Below are 12,037 nucleotides of genomic sequence, written 5' to 3' on the forward strand. Positions count from 1 at the left end.
GGTTTCCTTTCCTACAATACTCTATGAGGTGGGGCATCATATCAGGAAGCACACTATGTTGACTGATGTTTTACTGGTGATGCTAATCTTCATCATTTGACTAAACTGGTATCTGCCAGAATTTTCCACTATAAAGCTACTTTCTTTGTAAACACTAAATATTTGAAGGAAGTCATGAAATGGAACCAGAGCTGGAGGAGAGAGAGAGAGAGAGAGAGAGAGGGAGAGGGAGAGAGAGAGAGTGACCAAGCACCCACGTACATGGGCACAACCTCCAAAGGAGATCCTCAGCATATGTCCAACATAGTAAATAAATTAGTAATTATATCATTGGATGATCAAAGATTCCTTTCAAGGTCATTCAGTTTTTTAAAACACTTGATGTCAAGTCTTGCCAAGAGCCCTCTGAAAGTATAAATGCATTACTATCATATGTTCTCTCTTACTTAACACATTTATTCCTTGAAAGACTTCTAGTAATTAGTCAGACACAACCTCCACTCAGAGAAATCACACAGCCTTTTCCCCAAGAACCAATATCTACTCAAGTATTTGAAACATTTTATCACAAAGTCCATCCAGCTTGCTTATCACAATGAGACTCACCGATCTGCAGATACTGGGGTCCCCTCTGGATTGGAATGTCCTTCGAAATCTGAAATGTTCACTTGTATTTGCCTTGAGGTTACTATCTGGCTATTCTGAGAAGGTATAGTTTTCAAGTCCTGAGTAATAGTGTTACTGTCTGGAAGAGAAGGCTGTACGACTCGGAAATCCAGTGAAGATTTAGGTCCTAGAAAACCTAAAGATTCTTGATCCTGTACTACAGGTTTACTGGTCAATAATTTGGAGGTTGGTTCCAGTGATCTCGAAGATACAGTATGTAAGTCAAAGTTAAACTCACTATTCATCCTCGCTTTAGAAGCAGCATCCAATGAATGGCATCTTTTATCTAAAGTTCCACTATCCAACTTGGAAGAAGTCTTGGGACAAAGAGTTATACGAACACAAGAAAGTGCTTTTCTATTTGAAGGAGGAGTAGATGCAGATGTTGCTAAGGTACACTGATTTGGGGCTGACTGGGAGACCACATTATTGAACTTGGCTTCAACATTTATACTAGAAATGTGTGTTTTAGGCTTATGTTGATTATTCTTTTCCACTACACAATCCTGACCTTGAGGAAAGGGAAAATGGTGTTTACTCATTTGGTCATCTACACCTGGCGCTTTGCTTTGGCATTGTTCAAGAGAAATGGGAGAAGGAAGGTCTGAAGCTATAGAATCCTGACCTTGAGGAAGGGGAGAATGGTTTTCTCTCATTTGATGATCTACATATGGGGCTTTGCACTGTTCAAAGAGTTCTCGTTGTTCAAGAAAAATGCAAGAAGGAAGGTCTGGAGCTACATAATCCTGATGTTGAGGAGAGGGAGAATGGTGTTTCCTCACAGGGTCATCTGTATGTGGGGCTTTGCTTTGTTCAAAGAGCTCTCGTTGTTCAAGAAAAATGCAAGAAGGAAGATCTGGAGTTACAGTTACATTCTTCTCTTTTACTCCTAGTCTGGAACTCGATCTGCCTACTCCTAGGGTGGAACTTGGTCTGCCCATGCTAATAAGGGTATGGTTATCAGAAATTTGAATTTCCTTGAAATTGCTACAATTTGCACTGGTACTGGGCTCAGAATGATTGCCTGTAAAATCTGATCTTTCTAAGGGTTTTTCTTCTTGACAAGAATGCTCAAAATCAACAGATAATTTTTGGCTTTGCCTTCTACCTTCTGCTAAAATAGTCACTTCTTTATCTGGTGAATTACTATGCATTTTAAATGATGAAGGGGAAGAGGATTTCTGTTTAAGATCTCTAGGAGGATTTTGTTCTTCAGTGAAATGAGAATTAAATACCCCCACAGATGCTCCAGTACACTGGCTACCTTCAGTAACACCAACCTTAACAACAGAGGAATTGGAAATGCATTTAGAATGTCGGTGAGATGAAAAAGTGATGGAGGTGGTAAACTTTTTCACGGGTTCTGGGGATGGCATTTGTGTTGAAGAATGAAAATCCACTTTTTTAGGTGGCACAAAAGCAGGTTCTACTAATTCTGACAGCCAAGGGTTCATCTTTTCATGGAATGGCATTCGAAGACCTTTGCTGATTTTGAATTCATCAGGTATAAAGTTTTGAAAAGGGGAATGACTTTTTAACTGCAAGGAATTCCAAACTTTGAAATGGGAGTTGTTCTGGTCTAAGGATGCAGAAAGGTTGACGTGCTTGGCTCTACATGATGATGGGCTCTGACGTCCTCTGGTCATTTCTGAGGGTTCAGCAGATCTAAAAGCACAAGAGTGGCTATCTAGTTGTGGTTGTTCAGAAGTTAGAGTCCGGAAACATCCTTTTTCATGGCTCTCAATAATAATGTGACTACATACAGCTTCTGGCTTGCATCCCATTCCACGTGGACTCTGTAAACCCTAGAAGATATAAACAAACAGGTTCTTATTTGAAGTAGTCCAAGTAGTTACATACACATTAGTTTTATACCCACGCTAAGATTAGACCATGAAGATCATGTCATTCTTTTATAACATAACAGGACAAAGAGCACAGCAAGAAAAAAAGATAGTTAACTACAGAATAAAAAGGCTCACAATGATTAAGACCACTCAGAGAGTTCTCCTAAAAATTTCCCACTAAAGTAAACAGCAAAGATTATTATTGTCCACCAGTAAGTATTCTCATCTTTCTTTTAATAATAGAAATCCCTTACTCAAATTTTTGCTAGCCACATAGCCACCAAGTGGGAGGCATTTCCTGTTTTTTTCTGCAGCTAGTTGTGACCACATGACTAGGTTGAGGCCAATGGGATATGACTGAAGGCATCAAGTACAACTTCCGCTTCCTGTCCTTAAAATCAAGTTCTTGATCTGCGTGTTCCCCTAGTATCACCACCACTATCACCACTATTTTTCTCACCTGCTAAAAATGGTAATGCATGGAACAACCTTGGAAGTCATGTGTAAGGACAGTTTAGTTGTCCAGCCAGCTTGGGTTCCTGGATGACATCAAGGAACAGAGCTCACTTTCCTAACATGAACAATGACGTGAAAATAAAATTCTATCTTATTTGAGCCACTGTATGTTTGGCTATTACAGAAGCTTGACCTACATCCTAATATTTGACCCCTAAGAATGGCGGGAAAAAAACCAAGACCTTGTTTCCTGGCACACAGGATCAGTACTCAAAGCTACCATAAATATAACATTTCTTTGAGGTTTCTGTGTTTTACCTATAAAGTCATTATAACTTGGCATTCTATTTGATGATACAGCAACATCTGATTCCAGATTAAAATATTTTAAATTATGCTGCATCTCCCCAGGTGATGAACTAGATGTATTTTTGATGGCAGCAGCATCCCATCTGCAGTGGCTGCTGCCATGATGCCAGTTGCAGTGGGGAAGGAGGAGCTAGGGCTGCTCACTCTACTGAGCTGGTGGGAGCTGGGAACAGGCAGAAGTCCCACTCCCTTTTGAGGTGGAGGGGCAGGAACCCCACCCTCCTGGGCACAGCTGCAGCTGCCCAGTCACAGCGGTGGACCCAGGCAAGCCTGCAGTCTCGGGGACCTGGGAACTCCCCCTGCCCTTGCAGGTTCAAAAGTGCCTGCTCCCACTGTCTGGCCTCTCCCCACTCCTGGTGCCCGTTCCCATTACAGAGCAAAGTTGAGGCCAAGCCCAGGCACTGTCGTGACCCAGCCAAGTGTGCGCACACTTGGGGCAGCACTGATACACCAGCCCTCTGCCGCCCCTCCAGACACTGGGCACCCACAAGCATAGGAGGGAGGTTGCAGGGGCGGGGAGGGCTGAGGGCAGCTCAGAGTGGGCCTGCAGGTGCCCCTTGACATGAACAGCCTGGGTGTGCCACAGGTACCAGAGATAGCAGAGAGATGGCAGACAGGCTCCTGGGCAGAAAGGGGAAGGTCACCGATGAAGCCATACCTTTAAGCCAGGGATCACTTGAAGGGCTGTTAGTTCCGCGGACAGGCGAACTTTTTCTGGGCCTGCACATGGACCAATTGGCATGTACCTACTCCCCTCTGAAGCCCATAAAAATCCTGGACTCAGCCAGACTTAGAGAGACAATAGAGCTACCCACTCCGGGTTTCCTCTCTGCTGAAAGAGGCACAGATTATGGGATGACCTGCATGCAGGTAGGAGCTACCCGTTCTGGGTCTCCTCTCTGCTGAGGGCTGCACAGACAATGGGACAACTTTGCCTGCGGACAGGAGCTACTCACTCTAGGTTCTCCTCTCCACTGACAGCTGGACACTCGTTGGGACGACCTGCCTACAGAAAGGAGCTACCCACTTTGGGTCTCCTGAAAACTGTTCTGCCACTCGATGAAGCTCCTCTCCATCTTGCTCACCCTCTAGTTGTCCACATACCTCATTCTTCATGGATGTAGGACAAGAACTCAGGATCTACCAAGTGGCGGGACTAAAAGAGTTGTAACACAAACAGGGCTGAAACGTGCCCCCTCCCTGCCTGTCATGTTGCAGGGAACAAGAAGGAGAGACAAGCTGCGGCCTTTCAGGAAGCCCAGACATGGGGGTCCCCGAGCCAGGACTATGACACCCTCTTTGGGGTTTTGTGGTTCCTGGTGTCTTCCAAGCTTCCAGTTGCCACCATGTTTCCCTTGCCCAGATGTGGGTCCCCACAGCAGAAGCCATGCACAGTACATTTTTGGTCCAGCTGCAGCCTTGCATGGAGCCAGCACCAGTGCCAGCACCTGGAGCTGCCTGCCCCACCACAGCAGTCAGCATGCCTGGCTGTGTGCAGTGGCTAGACCCCACACTTGCTTGCCCACACACCCTTCACCACTCCACGCCTGGCTCATGTTTGGCAAGTGTAAGATCCAGCACAGTAGTGTGAGCCAAGCACAGCCTGCCAGGCTGAGTGGGCAGAACGTGCCCAGCAGGTGTGAACAATATACAGGCAGAAGGTGCTGCTGGCCACAGTGGTTTCTAGCTTGCAAAGTGACACCCTGAGGATCCTGTGACATTTTTCTTTCTTTTCTCTTCTTCTTTGTTTAAGACAGGGTCTTGCTGTGTCACCCAGGCTGGAATGCTGTGGCACTATCACTGAAGCCTCGACCTCCCGGGCTCAGGTGATCCTAACACCTCAGCCTCCTGGATAGCTGGGACAACAGGCACATGCCACTACACCGGACTAATTTTCTTATTTTTATTTTTGTAGAGACTGGGTCTCACTTTGTTGCCCAGGCTGGTCTCCAACTCCTGGATTCAAGAGATCCTCCTGCCTCAGCCTCCCAAAGTGCTGGGATTACAGGCATGAGCCACCGCACCTGGCCAGATGTACTTTTCTCTATTTTTCCTGCAAAGTAAAATTAAGCCCACTGGAAAATATATATAAAACAAATGTAAGAAGAATCTGAAAGACGTAGAGAAGAAGGCAGATTAGCTAGAGATCTAGGGACCTGAGAAATTATCCTGTGGTGTAATCTCTGGGTTTTCTTTATCTCTTGCATACACAGACTTGGAGCTGAAGAAGTCAGCAACCCAGGAACAATGGACACAGACAAAAAACCCTAACAAAAGCTTTTCTCACTAGCTAAAAACCCAGCAGAGGTAAAGCCTAGCAAAAGAGAAAACTTTTAACTAATAACCGTTCTACTCTAGCCAACCACCAAAGAAAAAACTAGACCCACTCACACCAACACCAGCAAAGGCCAAGTGAGGAGCCCAGGACTCACTTTCATCTCTGCTGGCTGATAAAGTGCTATCCCTTCCTTGTGGTGTCCGTGAAAGTCTAGGGAAGCCTAGACTATCCAGCAAAACAAAATGTTCCCCTCTCTCCCAGCTACAGGTTAAAAGAAAACATTTGTAAACCTCATGTCCAATAAAGGTCTTATATCTGCTAGACTTACATCTAACATATATATAGAACTCACAACAGTAAAAAGGAAAAAAAAGAATCCAATTAGAAAATGGGCAAAAGATGCAGACATTTCACTTAACAGGATACAGAGATTGGAAACAGAGATATGAAAAAATGTGCAACCTCAAAAACCATTAAGGAAATACACATTTAAAACTTAGTAAGATACCACTACATACCTATTAGAATGACTAGAATAAAAATAGTGACAGTATCAAATGCTGGTGAGGACATGGAGTAGATGGATTACTCACACACTGCTTGTGGGAATGTGGATGATATAACCACCCTGGAAAAAGGTATGGCCTGTCTTTCAAAAAACTAAACATGCAACTACCACATGACCCAGCAATTGCAATCCTGGGCATTAACCCCACAGAAACAAAGACATATTCACACAAAAACTTGCACATGAATGTTTACAGCAGCTGTACTGGTAAAGCCAAAAACTGGGAAACAACCAAGATGTCCTTCAATAGTGAATATTTAAACTGTGGTGCATTCATACTTTGGAATACTATACATCAATAAAAAAGAAAAACCACTGATAAACAAAATAATCTGGATGAATCTCCAGATAATTATTGTATTGGCCGAGTGAAAAAAAGGCCAATGCAATAAGGTTGCATACTGTATGTTATCATTTACATGACATTCTTGAAATTACAAAGTTACAGAAACAAAGGAACAAATTAGTGGTGCCAGGAGATCAGTAAAAGGTGGGGCAGGAAAGAAGTGGAAGTAGCTATTATAAGGTATCATGAGCCACCTTTGTAGTGATGTAAATGTTCAGTATCTTGGCTGTATCAGTATCAATGTTGTGGTTGTGACATATTGTCATAGTTTTGCAAGATGTTACCACTTAGGGAAATTGGGTGAAGAGTATATGTGATATCTCTATATTATTTCTTACATGTGAAACTACAATTATTTCAAAACAAAATGTTGACTTAAAAAATTAAATACCACTGGACAAAATTAACACTTTAAAAATGTCATTTTTTTGCCCATCAATGATAGACTGGATAAAGAAAATGTGGCACATATATACCATGGAATACTATGCAGCCCTAAAAAAAAGAATGAGATCATGTCCTTTGCCAGGACATGGATGAAGCTGGAAGCCATCATTCTCAGCAAACTAACACAGGAACAGAAAATCAAACACCACGTGTTCTCACTCATAAGTGGGAGTTGAACAATGAGAACACATGGACAAAGGGAGGGGAATATCACACACCGGGGCCTTTCGGGGGGTGGGGGGCAAGGGGAGGGAGAGCATAGGACAAATACCTAATGCGTGCAGGGCTTAAAACCTAAATGATGGGTTGATAGGTGCAGCAAACCACCATGGCACATGTAATACCTATGTAACAAACCTGCACGTTCTGCACATGTATCCTGGAACTTAAAGTAAAATAAATAAATAAACAAATAAATAAATAAATAAATATTCTGTCATTAGCTGATAAAAATAGATGTAAAAATTTTATTTGGGCAAAAAAAAAAAGTTTTTATTCTGTGGTTTCTTATTGTCTTGATACCTCCTGACATATTAGTGGGAAGTAAATATCCAAATTTGAGAAACATAAACCTATTCCAGCCTCTTAAAAGTATGCATGAGTAGATTTACACTCATCCCAAAATATATTTCTCTTCTTCCTTTCCAACAATCACGTTACAAATTTTTTAACACTTCATGCTCTACCTCCTCCCATCGCATCTTTCAAGCTTTCATAATAACGTTTCCATTTAAAAAATTCTTGTAGCTTTAGTATTTGCCAAGTAAATTTCAGTATTTTCACATAACCATTTCCAGGTAATTTTACAACAAACCAATCGCATGTCATTAGATATGTAACAGGCTCTTAAAAGCTACTGTTTAGTTCAACAAAACCCAATATGTTTTTGTGATAAAATTTCTCAGCAAACTAGGAATGGAAGGGATTTCTTTAACCAGATGAAGAGTACCTAAACAAATTCACAAGAAAAAAACAAACAGCCCCATCAAAAAGTGGGCAAAGGATATGAATAGACATTTCTCAAAAGAAGACATTCATACAGCCAACAGACACATGAAAAAATGCTCATCATCACTGGCCATCAGAGAAATGCAAATCAAAACCACAATGAGATACCATCTCACACCAGTTAGAATGGCAATCATTAAAAAGTCAGGAAACAACAGGTGCTGGAGAGGATGTGGAGAAATAGGAACACTTTTACACTGTTGGTGGGACTGTAAACTAGTTCAACCATTATGGAAAACAGTATGGCGATTCCTCAAGGATCTAGAACTAGATGTACCATATGACCCAGCCATCCCATTACTGGGTATATACCCAAAGGATTATAAATCATGCTGCTCTAAAGACACATGCACACGTATGTTTATTGCGGCACTATTCACAATAGCAAAGACTTGGAATCAACCCAAATGTCCATCAGTGACAGACTGGATTAAGAAAATGTGGCACATATACACCATGGAATACTATGCAGCCATACAAAAGGATGAGTTTGTGTCCTTTGTAGGGACATGGATGCAGCTGGAAACCATCATTCTTAGCAAACTATCACAAGAACAGAAAACCAAACACCGCATGTTCTCACTCCTAGGTGGGAACTGAACAATGAGATCACTTGGACTCGGGAAGGGGAACATCACACACCGGGGCCTATCATGGGGAGGGGGGAGGAGGGACGGGGGAGGGATAGCATTGGGAGTTATACCTGATGTAAATGACGAGTTGATGGGTGCTGACAAGTTGATGGGTGCAGCACAGCAACATGGCACAAGTATACATATGTAACAAACCTGCACGTTATGCACATGTACCCTAGAACTTAAAGTATAATAATAATAAAAAAATAAAAATAAAAATAAATTAAATAAATAAATAAATAAAAAGAAAAAAAAAAAAAGAAAGACTCAGCACTAACATAATACTGAATGATGAAAAACTAGATGCTTTCTTCCTACAATCAAGAACAAGACAAGTATGGCCATTCTTACCTCTTCTATTCAATATCATATTGATGTTACCAAATTGCCAGGGCAACCAGGTAAGAAATTAAAGATATCTAGATTGGAAAGAAAGAAGTACAATTATATCTATTTGCAGATGACATGAACTTCTTACAGAAAATCCCAAGGAAACCAGGCCAAACCAACTAACACTAATAAGTTCAGCAAAGCTGCAGGATGCCAGTGCAATATATAAAAATCAACTGTATTTTAATACACTAGCAATTCACAATCCAAAAATAAATTTTTTAAAAAATTCAATTTACAACAGCAAGAAAAAGAATTAAATACTTGAGAATATATTTAGCAAAATAAATATGTCTAGTATACTAAAAAAAAATTGAAGAAAAGCAAAATAACTAGAAAACTGGCCCATTTTTATGGACTGAAAGATTAATACCTCCTAAACTAATCTAGAGATTCAAGTGGTAATATTTCCCATAGTAATCTAGAGATTCAACTCTTATTAAAAGCCTAGCTTTTTTTTTTTTTTTCAATAATTGACAAGCAGATTGTAACCCCAGAATAGCCAAAATAATCTTGAAAATGACATTGTTGGAGGACTCACTCTTTCCGATTTCAAAACTTACTACAAAGCTACAACAATCAAGACAGTGCAGTACTGGCATAAGGACAGTCATGTAGATCAATGACATAGAACTGACAGTCCAGAAATAAACACTAACATTTATGGTAAATTGATTTTCAACAAAGAGGTCATGAAAATTCAATGGGGAAAGAAGTCTTTTCAACAGTGCTGAAAACTCAGTATCTATATGCCAAGATGAACTTGCATGCCATACACAAAAACTGACTCAAAGGAGAAAGGCAACAAAAGTAAAAGTCAATAAATTGGATTAAACCAAAATTTAAAACTTCTGTTCACCAAAGGACACCATCAACAGAGTGAAAAGGTAACCTAGAAAATGGGAGAAAATATTTGCTAATCATGTACAATAAGTCTTCACTTAACATCATCAATAGGTACTTAGAAACTGCATCTTTAAGTGAAACAATATACTGAATACCATAGGAGCTTAACTCTTGTTTTATCAATTAACCTATATCAGTTTGTTTTGCTATGCTATACATCACTTCACTTACAAGTCACAGTTTCCAAGAACTCAACAAAGATGTGAGGCAAAAACTCACTGTATCTGATATAAGGTTAATATCCAGAACATATAAAGGACGATTACAACTCAAGAACAACAACAAAACCTGATTCAAAGATAGGCAAAAATAATAGACTTTTCTCCAGAGAAGGTATACAACTGACTAATCAAAAATGAAAACAAGCTCAATATTACTAATCATAAGGGAAATGAAAATCACCACCACAATGAGACATCACTTCAGACCTGTTAGAATAGCCATTATTAAGAAGGAAAAAAAAAAAAAAAACCAGACAATAACAAGTATTGGCAAGGATGTGGAGAAATTAGTACCCTTGAACACTGCTGGTGGGAATGTAAAGTGTAGCCCCTATGGAAAACAGCATGGGGCTTCCTCAAAAACTTAAAAATAGAATGACTATATGATCCAGCAATTCCACTTCTGGGTCTATACCCAAAAGAAGTGAAAGCAGGATCTTGAAGTGATAATTATAACAAGCATGTTCACAGCAGCATTATTCACAATAGCCAAATGGCAGAAGCAACTCAAGTGTCTATCAACAGATGAATGGATAAACAAAATGTAGCATACACACACAATGGAATAATATAGTCTTAAAAAAGAAGGAAATTCTGACATATAGTACAACATGGGTGAATTTTAAGAATATACTACTGAATGAAATAAGCCAGTGGCAAAAAGACACATACTGTGTGATTCCGCTACTGTAAGGTACTTAGAGTAGCCAAATTCACAGAGACAGAAAGTAGAATAGTGGTTGCTAGGGGCTAAGGGAAAGGCGAAAATGAGGACTTGTTGTTTAATGGATATAGAGTTTCAGTATTACAAGATTTAAAAAGTATAGAGATTGTTTAAACAACAACATGAATGTACTTAACGCCACTGAACCATATACTTAACAATGGTTAAGATGATAAATTTTTATGTATATTTTATCACAATTAAAAAAAAATAAAAATAAAAATTTTAATTGCCTCAAATAGAACCACAGATCTAAACATAAAAACCAAAACTAAGTATCTCAGAAGAAAACACTAAATCTTTGTGACCCTGGGTTATGCACTGATTTCTTAGATATGTCACCAAAAGTGCAAAGAATAAAAGTCTGATAAGTTAGAGTTCATGAGAATTTAAAACTTTTGTGTATCATAGGTCGCCATCAAGAAAGTGAAAAAGCCTACAGAATGGGAGAATATATTGGTAAGTCCATAAATCTGCTAATGGCCTAATATCCAGAATATAGAAAGAATGCTTACAATTCAACAAATTTGTAAAGTGATAAATTTATAAATGGGTAAAGAATTTGAATAGGTATTTCGTCAGAAAAGATAAATGACCAATAATCACATGAAAAGATGTTCAACACCATTAGTTGTTAGAACTAGGTAAAAAATCACAATAAATACCCTTAACATCAGGCTATAATCAAAAAGACAGAAAATGACAAATGTTGGAAAGGATATGGAGAAACTGAAACCCTCATACACTGCTTGTGGGAATGTAAATAGCGTAGCTACTTCAGAAAAAAGTTTAGAAGTTCCTCAACATGTTAAACATGGAGTTACCATATGTCCCAGTAATTCTACTGTTAGGTATATACCCAAGAGAAATGAAACAGCCACTCTAACACATAAACACTTACTATGTTCATAGCAGCACTATTCACAATGGCCAGAGTGGAAAATCCAAATGTCTACCAACTAATGAGTAAACAAAATATCTACACAATGAAATATAATTTGGCAATAAAAAGGGATGAAGTACTGATTCATGTTACAACATAACATGAATGACTCTTGAAAACATTATGCTACGTAAAAGAAGGCAGTCACAAAAGATCATATATTACAATTCTATTTACATAAAATGTTCAGAATTGGCAAATCCATAGGGAGAGAAAGTGAACTGGCGTTTGCC

At 39.7% G+C, this 12,037-nt stretch overlaps 1 protein-coding gene across 9 annotated transcripts in view; it reads right to left on the reverse strand.

Moving 5' to 3' along the window:
* The window catches only part of ALMS1 (ALMS1 centrosome and basal body associated protein), a 221,754-nt gene that overhangs the window by 117,332 nt on the left and 92,385 nt on the right, over positions 1–12,037 (reverse strand). For 6 of the 9 annotated variants that reach the window (XR_012422187.1, XR_010580408.1, XM_065526944.2 and 3 more), the window contains one exon: positions 607–2,471. The exons of 1 other annotated variant lie outside the window; for it this stretch is intronic. Coding sequence is in view for 4 of the 8 variants with exons in the window: in XM_065526944.2 (XP_065383016.1) it covers positions 607–2,471 (1,865 nt within the window). In the remaining 4 variants the exon portion in view is untranslated. The remainder of the gene's footprint in view (positions 1–606; positions 2,472–12,037) is intronic. 2 more of the 9 variants (XR_012422188.1, XR_012422189.1) reach the window with 1 other exon arrangement.

Source organism: Macaca fascicularis, chromosome 13, assembly GCF_037993035.2.
Source record: "Macaca fascicularis isolate 582-1 chromosome 13, T2T-MFA8v1.1".
Lineage (NCBI taxonomy): Eukaryota > Metazoa > Chordata > Mammalia > Primates > Cercopithecidae > Macaca > Macaca fascicularis.